At 52.8% G+C, this 20,423-nt stretch overlaps 1 protein-coding gene across 1 annotated transcript in view; it reads right to left on the bottom strand.

The window, feature by feature from the left end:
- Positions 1 to 408: 408 nt before the first annotated feature.
- DNAH1 (dynein axonemal heavy chain 1) overlaps positions 409 to 20,423 on the bottom strand; it is a 105,538-nt gene continuing 85,523 nt past the window's right edge. The window contains exons 78-79 of the mRNA XM_075321632.1: positions 19,871 to 20,105; positions 409 to 800 (exon numbers count right to left, since the gene is read on the bottom strand). Coding sequence (XP_075177747.1) covers positions 679 to 800; positions 19,871 to 20,105 — 357 coding nt within the window. The 3' untranslated portion in view covers positions 409 to 678. The remainder of the gene's footprint in view (positions 801 to 19,870; positions 20,106 to 20,423) is intronic.

The raw sequence follows: 20,423 nt of genomic DNA, 5'->3' as shown, positions 1-20,423 counted from the left end.
CAACCTTACAACACCATCCAGGGGTGAGAAGGGAGCATGCTGGGGACACTATATGTGTCCTCTTTTCTTCCATCCGAAATAGTCAGCAGCTACTGCTGACTAAAATCTGTGGAGCTATGCATGGAATGTCTGACCTCCTTCGCACACAAAGCTAAAACTGGAGAACCCGTGATACCACGGGGGGGGGGGTATAGCCAGAGGGGGAGGGGCCTTGCACTTTTAATGTAGTGCTTTGTGTGGCCTCCAGAGGGCAGTAGCTATACCCCAATCGTCTGGGTCTCCCAATAGAGCGCTGAAGAAAAGAGCATCTTTGATGTTGTGAAATGTCATCAAGGTGCGATCCATATGAAGATATAGGCGCTAAAAAAAATGGTTTGTTATTTATGTATGTACAGTAGCACACACAATATTTTGCAGTCACCTGCCTGCACTGACACATTGTAACAGATCACAACCACCAGCATTAGGAAATGCCTCTGTATCTGGCTAGAAATGCTCATAGTTACTACTACCCACAGCATCTGTGCAGTTTGCGCAGGAATGACAACCACAAGCATGGCGGTCACTGGTGACGCTTTATACAGCAGAGCATATAAACTAGTTGGAGACACCGGAGCTTCTGCACTGATTAGACTCAGACGAGCTGGAGTTTCGTTACAATTGCAGGACAGACTGTCATCAGTAATCCAGGGCACAGATGAGGGCCACGCCGCGCTTTATCCAGTGGGACTGGGGCTTGTGGGTGGGAAGCTCCACGGCAATGACGTAATTAGTGGAGTGTCCGGTGGTGGAGAGAGTTCCTAGGAAGAAGAAGAATCCATGATCACTATGAGAAAATAACGAAACACTGAGATAAAAAAACATAGAAAGTATTAGTAGATTTATTGAGGACGTAAGTGGGTTTATGGTGGCATAAGACAATATGTTAAGATCATGAAAAATGCGTGCTAAATAATAACACGTATGACTGGACCTCCATGTATTAATGAAAAATAAATGTATACACAGGTAAATGTGTGTATACAAAATTAAATATAAATCTTATCATATTTAAAAAAAAAAAATTTCTTTGTCGCTCCATTGGGAGACCCAGACAATTGGGTGTATAGCTTCTGCCTCCGGAGGCCACACAAAGTATTACACTTAAAAGTGTAAAGCCCCTCCCCTTCTGCCTATACACCCCCCGTGCATCACGGGCTCCTCAGTTTTTATGCTTTGTGCGAAGGAGGCTGACATCCACGCATAGCTCCACATCTTAGTCAGCAGCAGCTGCTGACTATGTCGGATGGAAGAAAAGAGGGCCCCTAACAGGGCCCCCAGCATGCTCCCTTCTCACCCCACTCTAGTCGGCGGTGTTGTTAAGGTTGAGGTACCCATTGCGGGTACATAGGCAGGAGCCACATGCTGTTTTCCTTCCCCATCCCTTAATGGGCTCTGGGTGAAGTGGGATCCTAATCGGTCTCCAGGCACAGGGGACCGTGCTCCCTCCGCAGCCCCTGGGGAATCTGCTGGACAGGAGCCGGGTATCGTCAGGGACAAGGCCCTGCTACTTTGAGGTACTCTGTGTCCCCGTGGGGACCGCGCATGGAGCGCTTGTGCCATATACACTGCAGCACTGCTGGGTGTGTTAGTGCGCCGGGGACTACCGCGCCGGCCGCGCTTATATGCCGGCCGCGCTTATAACTTTAGTCCCCGGCTTTTGCGGCCTAGTATCGCATATTCCCGCCCCCAGGCCTGTCAGTCAGGGGAAGGGCGGGACGCTGTACAGGACGTCAGCGCTGAGGGCTGGAGCATACTCTGTATCCTCCTTCCCCCTCATTCAGCACAGTGGGGCTCCAGATTCCCGCACTTTCTAGAGCACGCCCACGGCCCCCTCCTCCCCACAGAACGCCGGCAGCCATTCCTGTCAGCACTTCTAACGCTGGAGAGGAGAGACAACAGGCTCTGGGAGGCTCAGGCAGGGAATCTGGTGATCACACAACCGCTTTTTAGCGGTCGGTAAGCAGCACCTGAGGTGCTGGCCCCACTGAGTGCCGGAGTGTACATATATATATATGCTTATATGCTATACATTTACACTGTACGGTCGCACTGTTGATTTTTGGCTATATACCCTCCTGGATTGTACTCAGAGGAGACAACAGCATGTCGTCCGCAAAGAAGGGAATTTTGTTACTTACCGTAAATTCCTTTTCTTCGGCGCTCTATTGGGAGACCCAGACGATTGGGTGTATAGCTACTGCCTCCGGAGGCCACACAAAGCATTACACTAAAAAGTGTAAGGCCCCTCCCCTTCTGGCTATACACCCCCCGTGGGATCACGGGCTGCTCAGTTTTCAAGCTTTGTGCGAAGGAGGCACACATCCATGCATAAGCTCCACTGTTTAGTCAGCAGTAGCTGCTGACTATATCGGATGGAAGAAAAGAGGGCCCATACTAGGGCCCCCAGCATGCTCCCTTCTCACCCCACTTGCGGTTTGTAAGGTTGAGGTACCTATTGCTGGTACGGAGGCTGGAGCCCACATGCTGTTTTCCTTCCCCATCCCCCTGAGGGGCTCTGAGGAAGTGGGATCTTTCCGGCCACCAAGCCCTGAGGCCGGGCTCCATCCACAGACCCATAGAACCTGCTGGATGTGGAGCGGGAGTGCCGTTCAGGGACAAGGCCCTGCAACTTTCAGGTACTCTGTGTCCCCGTATGGCAGGCCACGCACACTCCAGGCTTGCTGGGTGTGCTAGTGCGCCGGGGACTGTAGCGCTGTGCGCTGGGCTTATAGTCCCTGCAGATTACTGGGGGACTTTACGTGTGGGGACCGCCGCGCCGACCGCCCCTGGAGCGGCGGCGCAGCTGCGACTTGTAGTGCGCCGGGGACGCGCCGACCGCGCTTTTCCGGCGGCGGCGCTTCTAACTTTAGTCCCCGGCTTTTGCGGCCTAGCGCCGCTTCGTTCCCGCCCCCACCCTGTCACTCAGGGAAAGGGAGAGACGCTGTTCTATAGCAGCGCCGAGGGCTGGAGCCTTATTTGCATTCTCCAGCCCCCTTCACTAGACACAGTGGGCGCCGGGTTCCCGCTCTTGTCTCGGGCACGTGTACTTTTGTACGGTCGCTATTCAGGATGCAGACCTAGAAACAGCAGCAAAAGATCAGGGGTGCTAAAGCACAGACTCTATATGCTGCTTGTCTTGCATGTGCTGCAGTGTCATGTGTCCCTTATGCTTGTATGCTTTACATTGCACTGTAAGGGCTATTCTTGGCTGTCTACCCGCCTAGATGGCTAGACAGCGGCAGCAAACAGCAATGGTGCTAAGGCACAAGCTTTCAATGCTGCTTGGATTGCATGTACTGCAGAGTTTATTTTCATGCTTGTACATTCACTGCATGTCGCTATTCTTGGCTAATGCTCCTTGATGACTAGACAACAGCAGCAGAAAAGCAAGGGTGCTAAGGCACAAGCTTTCAATGCTGCTTGGATTGCATGTGCTGCAGTGGTTATTTTCATGCTTGTATGCTATACATTCACTGTATGTCGCTTTTCTTGGCTAATGCTCCTGAATAACTAGACAACGGCAGCAGAAAAGCAAAGGTGCCAAGGCACAGGCTTTCTATGCTCCTTGTACTGCATGTGCTGAAGTGTTTATTGTACTTCATGCTTGTATGCTATACATTGCACTGTACGGTCGCTATTCTTGGCTAATGCTCCTAGATGGCTAGACAGCAACAGCAAAAAAAAAAAAAAAAAAAAAAAAAAAAAAAGCATGGGTGCCAAGGCACAGGCTTTCTATGCTGCTTGTACTGCATGCGATACTGTTCCAGGACCCCCAGTGTGTGCAATTACTCAACGGGGTCTCTGCTACAGGTGGCCAAAAGAACCACCTGTGATCCCTGTCCAGGGACAGGGACGGAGTTGCAGTTTCCGCTGATATATTGTCTGTGACTATGACTAACATCTTACAGACTTTGCAGTCCAGACAGACCTTGGGCAATGTTGATTCAATGCCCCTGGCCACCCTGATTTCGAAACAAATCATGGCTCCAGGAGGGTCCCATGCATCCCAGGGTGCAGGCTCTGACACGGACGACAGTCCCAGACGGCCTAAGCGAGCTCCCTAAGAACGGCCCTCGACTTCATCACAGTACTCTCTGTATGATGATGCAGACGTAGCTGTTCAGGACTCTGATCCTGAGACCGCTCTCAATCCGGATACACCGGATGGTGACGCTATAGTGAATAATCTTATAGCGTCCATCAATGGAAGGTTGGGTATTTCTCCCTCAACTCCTCCAGTGGAGGGGTCAGCTTCACAGCAGAAGAAATCCCTATTTCGGTATCTCAAGCGTATATTGAGTACTTTTCTGGTCACTCTGACTCCAGAGAAGCAGTCCAGGAACACCACGCTTATCCCGATAAGCGTTTCTCCAACCGTATTGAGGATACGCGTTGTCTCTTCCCCCCTGACGTGCTCAAGCGCTCCAAGGGTGGATCCCCCAATCTCCAGGCTTGCGGCTAGATCTATAGTTGCAGTGGAAGATGGGACTTCACTTAAAGATGCCATTGTCAGACAGATAGCCCTCTGGTTGCAATCTGTCTATGAAGCTATCGGCGGGTCGGTTGCCCCGGCATTCGCAGCCATAGAGGCACTCCAAGATATTTCAGCTAGTATTGCGCAGAGGGACGCGGTCACATGTACATCTTGGCCGCAGTAGCGTCCTTCACCTCGCAATGTCGGCATTGCGACTCAAGCTGTTTATGCTGTCCTGGACTCTACGAGCCGTACGTCAGTGGCGTCCGCCAACTCCGTGTTGTTACGCTCCTAGTGTTAAGGGATTGGAGCAGATGCTGCTTCCACAAAAGTGCTTAACCAGATTGCCTTTATCTGGTGACAGACTGTTTCGTGAGCGGTTGGATTAAATCATTCAACTGTCCAACGGTACGGATTCTTCCTTACCCCAGCTATCAAACAAGACCCATTAGGAGAAGGGACAGTCGAGGTTTCGGTCCTTCCCAGGCTCGGGCACGTCCCAATTGCCCTCATCCAACAGGACTCAAAAGGCTCAGAGGGGCGCAGGTTCCTGGCGGGCTCAATCACGCCCGGAGAAGGCAGCCGGAGGAACCGCTACCAAGGCGGTTTCCTCATGACTTTCAGCCCTCTCTCTCCGCGTCCGCGGTCGGTGGCAGACTCCCCCGCTTTAGCGACATTTAACTGCCACAGGTCAATGGCCGGTGGGTGAGAGACAGTTTGTCGCAAAAACTTCCTCACCGGCCGAGCCGAGGCTCTTCTGCAGGCAGTAGGAGTCGTAATCCCGGTTCCTCCTCAGGAACGAGAGACACTTTTTACTCCGATCTGGTCGGGGTGACAAAATAGGACGACTCCTTCCGTTCCGTTCTGGACCTTAAACTGCTCAACAAGCACGTGAAAACCAGGCGGTTCCGGATGGAATCCCTCCGCTCCGTCATTGCCTCAATGTCTCAAGGAGATTTCCTAGCATCAATAGACATCAGGATGCTTATCTCCACGTGCCGATTGCTCCAGAGCACCGGCGTTTGCTACGATTCGTTATTGAAGACGAGCATCTTCGGTTCGTAGCCCTACCCTTCGGTCTGGCGACAGACCCACGGGTTTTCACCAAGTTCATGGCAGCAGTGGGACCACTCCCGCACTCTCAGGGTCACCCTGTGATCCCTTACTTAGACCATCTACTTGTCAAGGCACTCTTTTAAGAGGCATGCCAACACAGCCTGAACATGGCGCTGGAGACTTCCCAGAGTTTCGGGTGGGTCCTCAACTTTTCAAAGTTAAACCCAATCGCTGGCATATCTTAGCTTGGGGTTTCACACTCTCTCAGCGATGGTGAAGCTTCCACTGGACAAACAGCGGTCACTACAGACGGGGGTGCAGTCTCTCCTTCAAGGAGACACCTCATCCAGAGGCAGTCCCTTTCACGCAGTTTCATCTGCGTCCACTTCAATAGAACATTCTTCGCTAATGGGAGGGGAAGTCGATGTCCCTACACAGGAACGTCCCCCTTTCTCAGACGATCAAGGACTCTCTTCAGAGGAGTCCACTCTTCAGATCAATTGTCTGGAGCTCTGGGCAGTGTATATTGCCCTGCAAGACTTCCTGCAGTGGCTGGAAGGCAAACAGATCCGAATTCAGTCGGACAATCCACAGCGGTGGCATACATCAACCACCAAGGCGGACTACGCAGTCGGCGAGCCTCCCAGGAAGTCCGCCGGATTCTGCTAGGGGTGGAAGACAGAGCATACACCATATCCGCAGTTCACATCCCGGGCGTAGAAAACTGGGAAGCAGACTTCCTCAGTCACCAGGGCGTGGACACAGGAGAATGGTCTCTGCACCCGGACGGGTTTCACGAATCGGCACAACAGCAAGGTCCCGGTTTTCATGACGATCAAAGAGCTCTGGCGACGGGCATCTCACGGTCGGTCAACCGTGGGCACTACCAGACCGGCCAGACTTACTGTCCCAAGGGCCGTTTTTTCCATCTGAATTCTACGGCCCTGAACCTACTGTGTGGCCATTGCGTCCAAGATCCTAGTGTCCTCAGGATTATCCCAAGGGGTCGTTGCCACCATGAGACAGGCTATGAAGCCCACGTCTGCTAAGATCTACCATGAAAGTGGAAGATTTTCTTTTACTGGTGCTCTGTACAAGGAGTGTCCCCCTGGCCATTGGCATTGCCTACTTTTCTTTCCTTCCTGCAATCTGGGTTGGAAAAGGGCTTGTCGCTCGGCTCCCTTACAGGGCAAGTCTCGGCGCTATTGGTGTTTTTCAGAAGCGTCTAGCACGACGTCCGCAGGTACGCACGTTCCTGCAGTGGGTTTGTCATATCGTCCCCCCGTACGAGCGGCCGTTGGATCCATGGGATCTGAACAGGGTACTAGTTGCTCTCCAGAAGCCGCCTTTCGAGTCTCTGACGGATGTTTCACTCTCTCGACTATCACGGAAAGTGGCCTTTCTGGTAGCGATCACGTCTCTTCGGAGAGTGTCTGAGCTAGCAGCGCTGTCATCCAAGGCTCCCTTCCTGGTGGTCCACCAGGACAAGGTAGTGCTGCGCCCCATTCAGGAGTTTCTCCCTAAGGTAGTATCCTCGTTTCATATTAATCAGGATATCTCCTTACCTTCCTTTTGTCCTCATCCGGTTCACCGGTATGAAAAGGATTTACATTTGTTAGATCTGGTGAGAGCACTCAGAATCTACATTTCCCGCACGGCGCCCCTGCGCCGCTCTGATGCACTCTTTGTCCTTGTCGCTGGCCAGCGCAAGGGGTCGCAGGCTTCTAAAGCCACCCTGGCTCGATGGATCAAAGAACCAATTCTGGAAGCCTACCGTTCTGCGGGGCTTCCGGTTCCTTCAGGGCTGAAGGCCCATTCAACCAGAGCCGTGGGTGCGTCCTGGGCATTACGACACCAGGCTTCGGCTCAACAAGTGTGCCAGGCAGCTACCTGGTCGAGTTTGCACACTTTCACCAAACATTATCAGGTGCATACCTATGCTTCGGCGGACGCCAGCCTAGGTAGAAGAGTCCTGCAGGCGGCAGTGGCCTCCTCGTAGAGGAGGGCTGTCTTGCAGCTCTAACTTGAGGTATTTTGTTACCCACCCAGGGACTGCTTTTGGACGTCCCAATCGTCTGGGTCTCCCAATAGAGCGCCGAAGAAGAAGGGAATTTTGTTACTTACCGTAAATTCCTTTTCTTCTAGCTCTTATTGGGAGACCCAGCACCCGCCCTGTTGTCCTTCGGGATTTTTGGTTTGTTTGCGGGTACACATGTTGTTCATGTTGAACGGTTTTCAGTTCTCCGATGTTACTCGGAGTGAATTTGTTTAAACCAGTTATTGGCTTTCCTCCTTCTTGCTTTAGCACTAAAACTGAGCAGCCCGTGATCCCACGGGGGGTGTATAGCCAGAAGGGGAGGGGCCTTACACTTTTTAGTGTAATGCTTTGTGTGGCCTCCGGAGGCAGTAGCTATACACCCAATCGTCTGGGTCTCCCAATAAGAGCTAGAAGAAAAGGAATTTACGGTAAGTAACAAAATTCCCTTCTTCTTCTAGCTCCAATTGGGAGACCCAGACGATTGGGTGTATAGCTACTGCCTCCGGAGGCCACACAAAGTATTACACTAAAAAGTGTAAGGCCCCTCCCCTTCTGCCTATACACCCCCCGTGGGATCACGGGCTGCTTCAGTTTTAGTGCAAAAGCAAGAAGGAGGAAAGCCAATAACTGGTTAAACAAATTCAATCCGAAGGAACATCGGAGAACTGAAACCATTCAACATGAACAACATGTGTACCCGAACAACCAAAAATCCCGAAGGAACAGGGGCGGGTGCTGGGTCTCCCAATTGGAGCTAGAAGAAAAGGAATTTACGGTAAGTAACAAAATTCCCTTCTTCTTCGGCGCTCCATTGGGAGACCCAGACGATTGGGACGTCCAAAAGCAGTCCCTGGGTGGGTAAATTAATACCTCAAGTTTGGACTGTAAAAACAGCCCTTCCCTACATGGAGGCAACCGCCGCCTGCAGGACTCTTCTACTTAGGCTGGCATCCGCCTAAGCGTAGGCATGCACCTGATAACGCTTGGTGAAGGTGTGCAGACTCGCCCAGGTAGCCGCCTGGCACACCTGCTGAGCCGTAGCCTGGTGCCGTAATGCCCAGGACGCACCCACGGCTCTGGTAGAATGGGCCTTCAGCCCTGATGGAACCGGAAGCCCAGCAGAACGGTAGGCTTCAAGGATTGGTTCCTTGATCCATCGAGCCAGGGTGGATTTGGTAGCCTGTGACCCCTTGCGCTGACCAGTGACAAGGACAAAGAGTGCATCCGATCGGCGCAGGGGCGCCGTGCGGGAAATGTAGATTCTGAGTGCTCTTCACCAGATCCAACAATGCAAATCCATTTCATATCGATGAAATGGATAAGAACAAAAGGAAGGTAAGGAGATATCCTGATTGTGATGAAAAGGGGATACCACCTTAGGGAGAAACTCCGGAATCGGGCGCAGCACTACCTTGTCTTGGTGAAACACCAGGAAGGGAGCTTTGGATGACCGCGCTGCTAGCTCGGACACTCTCCGAAGAGACGTGACCGCTACCAGAAAGGCCACTTTCTGTGAAAGTCGAGAAAGTGAAACATCCCTCAGAGGCTCGAAGGGCGGCTTCTGGAGAGCAATTAGTACCCTGTTCAGATCCCATGGGTCTAACGGCCTCAGTACGGAGGGACAATGTGACAAACCCCCTGCAGGAACGTGCGTACCTGAGGAAGTCGTGCTAGGCGCTTCTGAAAGAATACAGACAGCGCTGGAACTTGTCCTTTAAGGGAGCCGAGCAACAAACCTGTTTCCCAACCCGATTGCAGGAAGGAAAGAAAAGTAGGCAATGCAAATGGCCAGGGAGACACTCCCTGAGCAGAGCCCTAAGGTAAGAATATCTTCCACGTCCAGTGGTAGACCTTGGCAGACGTCGGCTTCCTAGCCCGTCACATGGTGGCAATGACGTCATGAGATAATCCTGAAGACGCTAGGATCCAGGACTCAATGGCCACCCAGTCAGGTTCAGGGCCGTAGGATTCAGATGGAAAACGGCCCTTGGGACAGTAAGTTTGGCCGGTCTGGTAGTGCCCACGGCTGGCCGACTGTGAGATGCCACAGATCCGGGTACCACGACCTCCTCTGCCAGTCTGGGGCGACGAGGATGGCGCGGCGGCAATCGGAGCTGATCTTGCGTAGCACTCTGGGCAACAGTGCCAGAGGGGGAAACACATAGGGTAGCTGGAACTGCGACCCATCCTGAACTAAGGCGCCTGCCGCCAGAGCTCGTTGATCGTAAGACCACACCATGAAACTCGTGACCTTGGTGTTGTGCCTAGACGCCATTAGGTCGACGTCCGGCCTCCCCCGAAGGCCCCAGATTTCCTGAAACCCGTTCGGGTGCAGAGACCATTCCCCTGCGTCCATACCCTGGCGACTGAGGAAGTCTGCTTCCCAGTTTTCTACGCCCGGGATGTGAACTGCGGATATGGTGGATGCTCTGTCTTCCACCCACATCAGAGTCCGCCGGACTTCTTGGGAGGCTTGCCGACTGCGTATTCTGCCTTGGTGGTTGATGTATGCTACCGCTGTGGAGTTGTCCGACTGAACTCGGATCTGTTTGCATTCCAGCCACTGCTGGAAGGCTTGCAGGGCAAGATACACTGCTTAGATTTCCAGAACATTGATCTGAAGGGTGGACTCCTGCTGAGTCCACGTACCCTGAGCCCTGTGGTGGAGAAAGACTATTCTCCACCCTGACAGACTCACGTCTGTCGTGACCACCGTCCAGGATGGGGGTAGGAAGGACCTTCCTTTTGACAATGAGGTGGGAAGAAGTCACCACTGAAGAGAGTCCTTGACCGTCTGAGAAAGGGAGACGTTCCTGTCTAGGGACGTCGACTTCCCATCGCTTTGGCGGAGAATGTCCCATTGAAGTGGACGCAGATGAAACTGCGCGAAAGGGACTGCCTCCATTGCTGCTACCATCTTCGCTAGGAAGTGCATGAGGCGTCTTAAGGGGTGTGACTGGCCTCGAAGGAGAGCCTGCACCCCCGTCTGTAGTGAACGCTGTTTGTCCAGCGGAAGCTTCACTATCGCTGAGAGAGTATAGAACTCTATGCCAAGATATGTCAGTGATTGGGTCGGTGTCAGATTTAACTTTGAAAAGTTGATGATCCACCCGAAACTCTGGAGAGTCTCCAGCGCAACGTTCAGGCTGCGTTGGCATGCCTCTTGAGAGGGTGCGTTGACAAGTAGATCGTCCAAGTAAGGGATCACAGAGTGACCCTGAGAGTGCAGGACTGCTACCACTGCTGCCGTGACCTTGGTGAAAACCCGTGGGGCTGTCGCCAGACCTAAGGGCAGGTCTACGAACTGAAGATGCTCGTTTTCTATAACGAATCGCAGCAAACGCTGGTGCTCTGGAGCAATCGGCACGTGGAGATAAGCATCCTGATGTCTCTTGATGCTAGGAAATCTCCTTGAGACCTTGAGGCAATGACGGAGCGGAGGGATTCCATCCGGAACCGCCTGGTTTACACTGCTTTTTGAGCAGTTTTAGGTCTAGAACGGAACGGAAGAGCCGTCCTTTTTTGGCACCACAACCAGATTGGAGTAAAAACCGTGACCTTGTTCCTGAAGAGGAACAGGGATTATCACTCCTTCTGCCTGCAGAAGAGCATCGGCTCGGTCGAGAGGTGGGGAAGTTCTGAAGAATCGAGCCGGAGGACGAGAACAAAACTCTATCCTGTACACGTGAGACAAAATGTCTCTCACCCACCGGTCTTTGACCTGTGGCAGCTAAATGCCGCCGAAGCGGGAGAGTCTGCCACAGACCGCGGATGCGGAGAGAGAGGGCTGAAAGTCATGAGGAAACCGCCTTGGTAGCGGTTCCTCCGGCTGCCTTCTTTGGGCGTGATTGAGCCCGCCAGGAGTCTGAGCCCCTCTGAGCCTTTTGAGTCCTTTTGGACTAGGAAAATTGGGACCAGGCCGAGCCTGGAAAGGACCGAAACGTCGACTGTCCTTCCTTGGGTTTTGTTTGATCTGGGCTGGTGTAAGGAAGAATCCTTACCCTTGGCCTGTTTAATGATTTCATCCAATCGCTCAGCCAACAGTCTGTCACCAGATAATGGCAAACTGGTTAAGCCCTTTTTGGAAGCAGGAGCTGCCTTCCATTCCCTTAACCCCAAGGGTCTGCGCAAAACCACGGAGTTGGCGTATGCCACCGGCGTACGGCTCGTAGAGTCCAGGACAGCATGAATAGCGTAAGTCGCAATGCATGCGAGGTTAAGGACGCCACCTGCGGCACAGATGTACGTGTGACAGTGTCTATCTGCGCAAGACCAGCTGAAATAGCTTGGAGTGCCCATACGGCTGCGAATGCCGGAGCAAACGACACGCCGATAGCTTCACAGACAGATTTCAACCAGAGGTCCATCTGTCTGTCAATGGCATCTTTAAGTGAAGTCCCATCTTCCACAGCAACTATGGAGGATGGCGCGGCGGAGAAAAGCTTGTCTGGATAAGCGTAGTGTTTCTGGACTGCTCCTCTGAGTCAGAGAGGCCCAAAAAGTACTGAATTTACGCTTGGGATACCTGAAATGGAATTTCTCCTGCTGAAGCTGCCTCCTCCACTGGAGGGGCTGAGGGAGAAATATTCACCAGTGTATTGATGTATTGATGAGATCATTCACCATGGCGTCCCATTAGGAGCATCCAGAATGAAAGCGGTCTCAGGATCAGAAACCTGACCAGCTACCTCATCATACAGAGAATCCTCTCGCTGAGACCCTGACCAGTGTGTGAAGTCGAGGGTCTCTTCCAGCGAGCTCGCTTAGGCTGTCTGGGACTGTCGTCCGTGTCAGAGCCTTCAGTCTGGGATGTATGGGACCCCCTTGGAGCACGGATTAGTTCCAACTGAGGGAGACCGGGGAGCCTTGATTCAACAATGCCCTTGGTCTGAGTCACCGCCCTGGACTGCAAAGTTGCTAGAATTTTGTTCATAGTCCAAGACATTTTATCAGCAAAAAAACTGCAAACTCTGTCCTCTGGACAGTTTCACAGGTGGCCCTCTCTGGGCCACCACTAGCAGAGACTCTACCCATTAGGGGTTAGTGGAACCTGCCGGTAAAACAGCCTCACGTACGGTACAGACAGCATAGAAAGCCTGTGCCTTGGCCCCCTTGCTCTATGCTGACGACATGCTGTTGTCTCCTCAGAGCTATCTAGGGGTATATCGCCAAGAAGCGACCGTACAGCCACAAGTCTCAGCCGCGCCGCAGCCTCCAGCGCGGCAGTTTCCCACAGATAAACTCACTCAGCTAAGCTGCAGTGAGTATAGTCCAAGCGCGCAGCGCTGTTGTCCTCGGCGCACTAACACGCCCAGCAATGCTGGCGTGTGTCTGTGTATGGTCTTGCAAATATAAGTACAAGGATAAAGTACACAAAAAAACACTGTGGCAATAGTGGGGTCAGCACCAAGGTGCTGCTTACCGCCCGCATAAGCGGGTAAGTGGTCGCCAGAATCCCTTTGCTGGGCCTGTGTCCGTTCTCCAGCTTAGATTGCCTGCAGGAATGGCTGCCGGCGTCCTGTGAAGAGGGGCGGGCCGTGGGCGTGCCCCAGACAAGAGCGGGAAACTGGCGTCCCCCTGTGCCCAGTGAGAGGGCTGGAGTATGTAAATAAGACTCCAGCCCTCGGCGCTGATCATTGTACAGCGTCTCGCCCCTTCCCTGACTGGCAGGGTTGGGGGCGGGAACGAAACGTAACTAGGCCGCAAAAGCCGGGGACTAGATTTATAAGCGCTGCCGTCGTAAAAGCGCGGCAGCGCGAAAGTCCCCGGCGCACCACAAGTCTCAGCCGCGCCGCAGCTCCAGCAGCGGCTGGCGCGGTAGTTCCCGACACATAAACTCACTCAGCTAAGCTGCAGTGAGTAAAGCCCAAGCGTGCAGCGCTACTGTCCCCGGCGCACTAACACACCCAGCAACGCTGGAGAGTGTCTGTGCATAGACTGTACGGGGACACAGAGTACCTTAACGTTGCAGGGCCTGTCCCTGACGATACTCCGCTCCATTCCAGCAGGATCTCCGGGTCTGTGGATGGAGCCCGGCCTCAGAGCCTGGAGGCCGGTAAGATCCCACTTCACCAGAGCCCTTCAGGGGGATGGGGAAGGAAAACAGCATGTGGGCTCCAGCCTCCGTACCCGCAATGGGTACCTCAACCTTAACAAACACCGCCGACAAAAGTGGGGTGAGAAGGGAGCATGCTGGGGGCCCTAGTATGGGCCCTCTTTTCTTCCATCCGACATAGTCAGCAGCTGCTGCTGACTAAAACAGTGGAGCTATGCGTGGATGTCTGACCTCCTTCGCACAAAGCATAAAACTGAAGCAGCCCGTGATCCCACGGGGGGTGTATAGGCAGAAGGGGAGGGGCCTTACACTTTTTAGTGTAATACTTTGTGTGGCCTCCGGAGGCAGTAGCTATACACCCAATCGTCTGGGTCTCCCAATGGAGCGCCGAAGAAAAGCAAGGGTGCCAAAGCACAGGCTTACTTTGCAACTTGTACTTCATGTGCGGCTATACTACCGGCAGGTTCCACTGACCCTCATTGTGTGCAATGCTCGGCCCCTGTGGCACTTACTCAGCCGGAGCCTCTGCTACTGGTGGCCCAGGTGGAACCACCTGCTACCACTGTCCAGGTAACAGGGACGGAGTTTGCAGTATTTGCTGACAAACTGTCTGAGAGTATGGATAAATGGTCTGCTAGGATACTTGAAGCCTTACAGTCCAGACCGGTGACTCAGGCCCCAGGCACTGTTCAATCATTGACCTCAGGCCCCCCTCAATTGGAGCAGCAAAGTGCTCCTGGGGTGACCCATGGATCCCGGGGTGAGGTCTCTGACATGGACCGCAGTCCCAGGCCGCCTAAGCGGGCTCGCTGGGAAATTCACTCGACTTCATCACACTATTCAGGGTCTCAGCAGGAGGACTCTCTGGATGATGAAGCGGAGGTAGCAGATCAGGATTCTGATCCTGAGACCGCTCTCAACCTGGATACACCTGATGGTGACGCCATAGTGAATGACCTTATCGCAACCATCAATCAGGTGTTGGATATTTCTCCACCAGCTCCTACAATTGAGGAGTCAGCTTCTCAGCAGGAGAAATTCCGTTTCAGGTCTCCCAAGCGTACATTGAGTATGTTTCTGGATCACTCTGACTTCAGAGAGGCAGTCCAGAAACACCGAGCTTGTCCAGATAAGCGTTTTTCCAAGCGCCTTAAGGATACACGTTATCCCTTCCCCCCCTGACGTTGTCAAGGGCTGGGCTCAGTGTCCTAAGGTGGATCCTCCTGTCTCCAGACTGGCGGCTAGATCCATAGTTGCAGTGGAAGATGGGGCTTCACTCAAGGATGCCACTGACAGACAGATGGAGCTATGGTTGAAATCCATCTATGAAGCTATCGGCGCGTCTTTTGCTCCAGCATTCGCAGCCGTCTGGGCACTCCAAGCTATCTCAGCTTGTCATGCGCAGATTAATGCAGTCACACGTACATCTGCTCCGCAAGTGGTGTCCTTAACCTCTCAGGCGTCGGCGTTTGCGTCCTACGCCATTAATGCTGTCCTGGACTCTACGAGCCGTACGGCGGTAGCATCCGCCAATTCGGTGGCAGTCCGCAGGGCCATGTGGCTACGTGAATGGAAGGCAGACTCCGCTTCCAAAAAGTTCTTAACCGGTTTGCCATTTTCTGGCGACCGCCTGTTTGGTGAGCGATTGGATGAAATCATTAAACAATCCAAGGGAAAGGACTCATCCTTACCCCAGTCCAAACCAAACAGACCTCAACCACGGAAGGTACAATCGAGGTTTCGGTCCTTTCGGCCCGCGGGAAGGTCTCAGTTCTCCTTGTCCAAAAGGCCTCAAAAGGATCAGAGGAACTCCGATTCATGGCGGTCTAAGTCACGTCCTAAAAAGACCGCCGGAGGAACCGCTCCCAAGGCGGCCTCCTCATGACTCTCGGCATCCTCACACCGCATCCTCGGTCGGTGGCAGGCTTTCCCGCTTTTGCGACGCCTGGCTGCCACAGGTAAAAGACCGATGGGTGAGAGACATTCTATACCACGGTTACAGGATAGAGTTCAGCTCTCGTCCTCCGACTCGATTTTTCAGAACATCTCCGCCCCCCGAGAGAGCCGATGCTCTTCTTCAGGCGGTGTGCACTCTGAAGGCGGAAGGAGTGGTGATCACTGTTCCTCTTCAGCAACAGGGTCACGGTTTTTACTCCAACTTGTTTGTGGTACCGAAAAAGGACGGATCCTTCCGTCCTGTTCTGGACCTAAAACTGCTCAACAAACACGTAAAAACCAGGCGGTTCCGGATGGAATCGCTCCGCTCCGTCATCGCCTCAATGTCCCAAGGAGACTTCCTGGCATCAATCGACACCAAAGATGTTTATCTCCACGTACCGATTGCACCAGAGCATCAGCGCTTCCTGCGTTTCGCCATAGGAGACTAACACCTTCAGTTCGTGGCACTGCCTTTCGGCCTGGCGACAGCCCCACGGGTCTTCACCAAGGTCATGGCAGCAGTGGTAGCAGTCCTACACTCTCAGGGACACTCGGTGATCCCTTACTTAGACGATCTGCTGGTCAAGGCACCCTCTCAAGTGGCATGACAACACAGCCTGAACATTGCTCTGGAGACTCTCCAGAGTTTCGGGTGGATCATCAATTTTCCAAAGTCAAATCTGACACCGGCCCAATCACTGACATATCTTGGCATGGAGTTTCATACTCTCTCAGCGATAGTGAAGCTTCCGCTGGACAAACAGCGTTCACTACAGACAGGGGTGCAATCTCTCCTTCAAGGCCAGTCACACCCCATGAGGCGCCTCATGCACTTCCTAGGGAAGATGGTAGCAGCAATGGAGGCAGTTCCTTTTGCGCAGTTTCATCTTCGTCCACTTCAATGGGACATTCTCCGCAAATGGGACGGGAAGTCGACGTCCCTCGACAGGAACGTCTCCCTTTCACGGGCAGCCAAGGCTTCCCTTCAGTGGTGGCTTCTCCCCAATTCTCTGTCGAAGGGGAAATCCTTCCTTCCCCCATCATGGGCTGTGGTCACGACGGACGCGAGCCTGTCAGGGTGGGGAGCGGTCTTTCTCCACCACAGGGCTCAGGGAACCTGGACTCCGACAGAGTCCTCCCTTCAGATCAATGTTCTGGAGATAAGGGCAGTGTATCTTGCCCTAAAGGCGTTCCAGCCGTGGCTGGAAGGCAAGCAGATCCGAATTCAGTCGGACAACTCCACAGCGGTGGCATACATCAACCACCAAGGGGGAACACGCAGTCGGCAAGCCTTCCAGGAAGTCCGGCGGATTCTGATGTGGGTGGAAGCCACGGCCTCCACCATATCCGCAGTTCACATCCCGGGCGTAGAAAACTGGGAAGCAGACTTTCTCAGTCGCCAGGGCATGGACGCAGGGGAATGGTCCCTTCACCCGGACGTGTTTCAGGAGATCTGTTGCCGCTGGGGGATGCCGGACGTCGACCTAATGGCGTCCCGGCACAACAACAAGGTCCCAACATTCATGGCACGGTCTCAAGATCACAGAGCTCTGGCGGCAGACGCCTTAGTTCAGGATTGGTCGCAGTTTCAACTCCCTTATGTGTTTCCTCCTCTGGCACTGTTGCCCAGAGTGTTACGCAAGATCAGGTCCGACTGCCGCCGCGCCATACTCGTCGCTCCAGACTGGCCGAGGAGGTCGTGGTACCCGGATCTGTGGCATCTCACGGTGGGCCAACCGTGGGCACTACCAGACCGACCAGACTTGCTGTCTCAAGGGCCGTTTTTCCATCTGAATTCTGCGGCCCTCAACCTGACTGTGTGGCCATTGAGTCCTGGATCCTAGCGTCTTCAGGCTTATCTCAAGAGGTCATTGCCACTATGAGACAGGCTAGGAAACCAACGTCCGCCAAGATCTACCACAGGACGTGGAGGATATTCCTATCTTGGTGCTCTGATCAGGGTTTTTCTCCCTGGCCATTTGCCTTGCCCACTTTTCTTTCCTTCCTTCAATCAGGATTGAAAAAAGGGTTGTCGCTCGGCTCTCTTAAGGGACAAGTCTCAGCGCTCTCTGTGTTTTTTCAGAAGTGCCTGGCCAGACTTCCAAAGGTACGCACGTTCCTGCAGGGGGTTTGTCACATAGTCCCTCCTTACAAGCGGCCGTTAGAACCCTGGGATCTGAACAGGGTGCTGATGGCTCTTCAGAAACCACCTTTCGAGCCAATGAGGGATATTTCTCTCTCACGCCTTTCGCAGAAAGTGGTCTTCCTGGTAGCAGTCACATCACTTCGGAGAGTGTCTGAGCTAGCGGCGCTGTCATGCAAAGCCCCTTTCCTGGTGTTTCACCAGGACAAGGTGGTTCTGCGTCCGGTTCCAGAATTTCTCCCTAAGGTGGTATCCCCCTTTCATCTCAATCAGGATATCTCCTTACCCTCTTTTTGTCCTCATCCAGTTCACCAGTCTGAAAAGGACTTGCACTTGTTAGATCTGGTGAGAGCACTCAGACTCTACATTTCTCGTACGGCGCCCCTGCGCCGCTCGGATGCACTCTTTGTCCTTGTCGCTGGCCAGCGTAAAGGGTCACAGGCTTCCAAATCAACCCTGGCTCGGTGGATCAAGGAACCAATTCTCGAAGCTTACCGATCTTCTGGGCTTCCGGTTCCCTCAGGGCTGAAAGCCCATTCTACCAGAGCCGTGGGTGCGTCCTGGGCTTTGCGGCACCAGGCTACGGCTCAGCAGGTGTGTCAGGCGGCTACCTGGTCGAGCCTGCACACTTTCACGAAACACTATCAGGTGCATACCTATGCTTCGGCGGATGCCAGCCTAGGTAGGCAAGTCCTTCAGGCGGCGGTTGCCCACCTGTAGGAAAGGGCCGTTTTACGGCTCTATTACGAGGTATTATTTTACCCACCCAGGGACTGCTTTTGGACGTCCCAATTGTCTGGGTCTCCCAATGGAGCGACAAAGAAGAAGGGAATTTTGTTTACTTACCGTAAATTCCTTTTCTTCTAGCTCCAATTGGGAGACCCAGCACCCGCCCCTGTGCCCTTCGGGCTGTTGTTCTTTGTGTACACATGTTGTTCATGTTGAATGGTTTCAGTTCTCCGAAATTCCTTCGGATTGAATTTACTTTAAACCAATTTATAACTTTTCCTCCTTCTTGCTTTTGCACCAAAACTGAGGAGCCCGTGATGCACGGGGGGTGTATAGGCAGAAGGGGAGGGGCTTTACACTTTTAAGTGTAATACTTTGTGTGGCCTCCGGAGGCAGAAGCTATACACCCAATTGTCTGGGTCTCCCAATTGGAGCTAGAAGAAAAGGAATTTACGGTAAGTAAACAAAATTCCCTTCTTTCACGAATTTCCAAAAATAAGCCCTAGCAGGAATTTTCAGCATTTTCTGTGTAAGCCTTAAATAAGCCCTATGCCAAAAATAAGCCCTAGTTGCGGTTCAATAATTAAGTGTCCATGCAGCTATAAACGTTAAATATACTGCAGGACACTTCATTATAGAAAGCAGAAACTCCCAAAAGAGAGAAGGAAGTAGACAGAAGACCCCGCAATCATACTCACCGGTCCCTGAACGGGAGGACCTGCAGTGATCGTGCACACACACACACACACACACACACACACACACACACACACACACACACACACACACACACACACACACACACACACACACCACATCCAGCGATACCAATTGTTTCTGGCCAGCAGAAAATCCTGGGACACAGTGCTATGGAATGCATCGATGCGTTCCACCACCAAGTCCTCCATGCATTCCACCGCAGGTCCTTGCACTCCATTGCACTGCGTCCCATCTTTCCCGGCTGGCTGGAAGTAATAAATATCCCTGGATGTGGTGAGTGTGTGTGCGATCTGATGTATGTGAATTTGTCGGCCAGAAGCTGGGGAGGATGGCGTGCAGCAAACCGGCTGGGAGCTCCCACCGAAGATCACAGGAGGACCTGGGAGCCACGCAGATGTCCGGGGTTTGTTAAGTACGAGGCTCCTGGGAAGGGGGTTCTGCTTTTTTTGAGGGGGGGGGTTATACTTACCCCCAACCATGTTTCCCCAAGAATAAGCCCTAGCGCTTTTTATGGGGCAAAAATAAAGTATAGCTATCTTATTTTTGGAAAAACATGGTACATATCCGATGTTTGATGGGCTGACTGATGCAAATTATCTGCATCGTCCTTATCTTGCATTTTACTAGCACACAAGAACGGCCTAACAAGAGGCGACCTTTCTACTGTTCCTTTACCTGCCCTCGTCAGCGTCTTGTAAATGGGGCACAGGTACGTTCCGGAGATGGGCGGCCGGCGGTCAGCCACAGGCAGGAGCCAGATGACGGCCATCTCCGTGTAAAGTTCTTTGGGTCTGGACTCTGTAAGCTCCATTGTGGTCTTGTCCCAGCAGGCTCCTTCCAGATATAAACCATAGATGTAGCATCCCTCCGAGGGGCGCTCTCGCAGATCTGCCGCTGTCTCACTGAGGACCTGGAGTGGATACAAAGTCGTGTAAATACACAAAGGGGGCGTCCATTCTGGACTGCTGCATATATGTCCTCAATCTGCCCTGCAAAGCAAACAAACCATCTTCATCTTTAAAAGCATCAGGTCCATTCTTTGCTGTGTTTTTTGTGTATATATTGCACGCTTATTTTGTTGCGATTTTGATACAGTTTTTCGTGTAGAAATGAGCCACAAAAAGAAACTAACCGCTACACCAGATATAAATAAATCTACACTACAGCATCACAGACCGCGGGTTCATACAAAACTGTTCTAAAAAAAAACTTTTTGTTTTTTTGGTGA

Source organism: Anomaloglossus baeobatrachus, chromosome 8 (assembly GCF_048569485.1).
Source record: "Anomaloglossus baeobatrachus isolate aAnoBae1 chromosome 8, aAnoBae1.hap1, whole genome shotgun sequence".
NCBI lineage: Eukaryota > Metazoa > Chordata > Amphibia > Anura > Aromobatidae > Anomaloglossus > Anomaloglossus baeobatrachus.
This window is presented reverse-complemented; position numbering and strand designations above follow the sequence as displayed.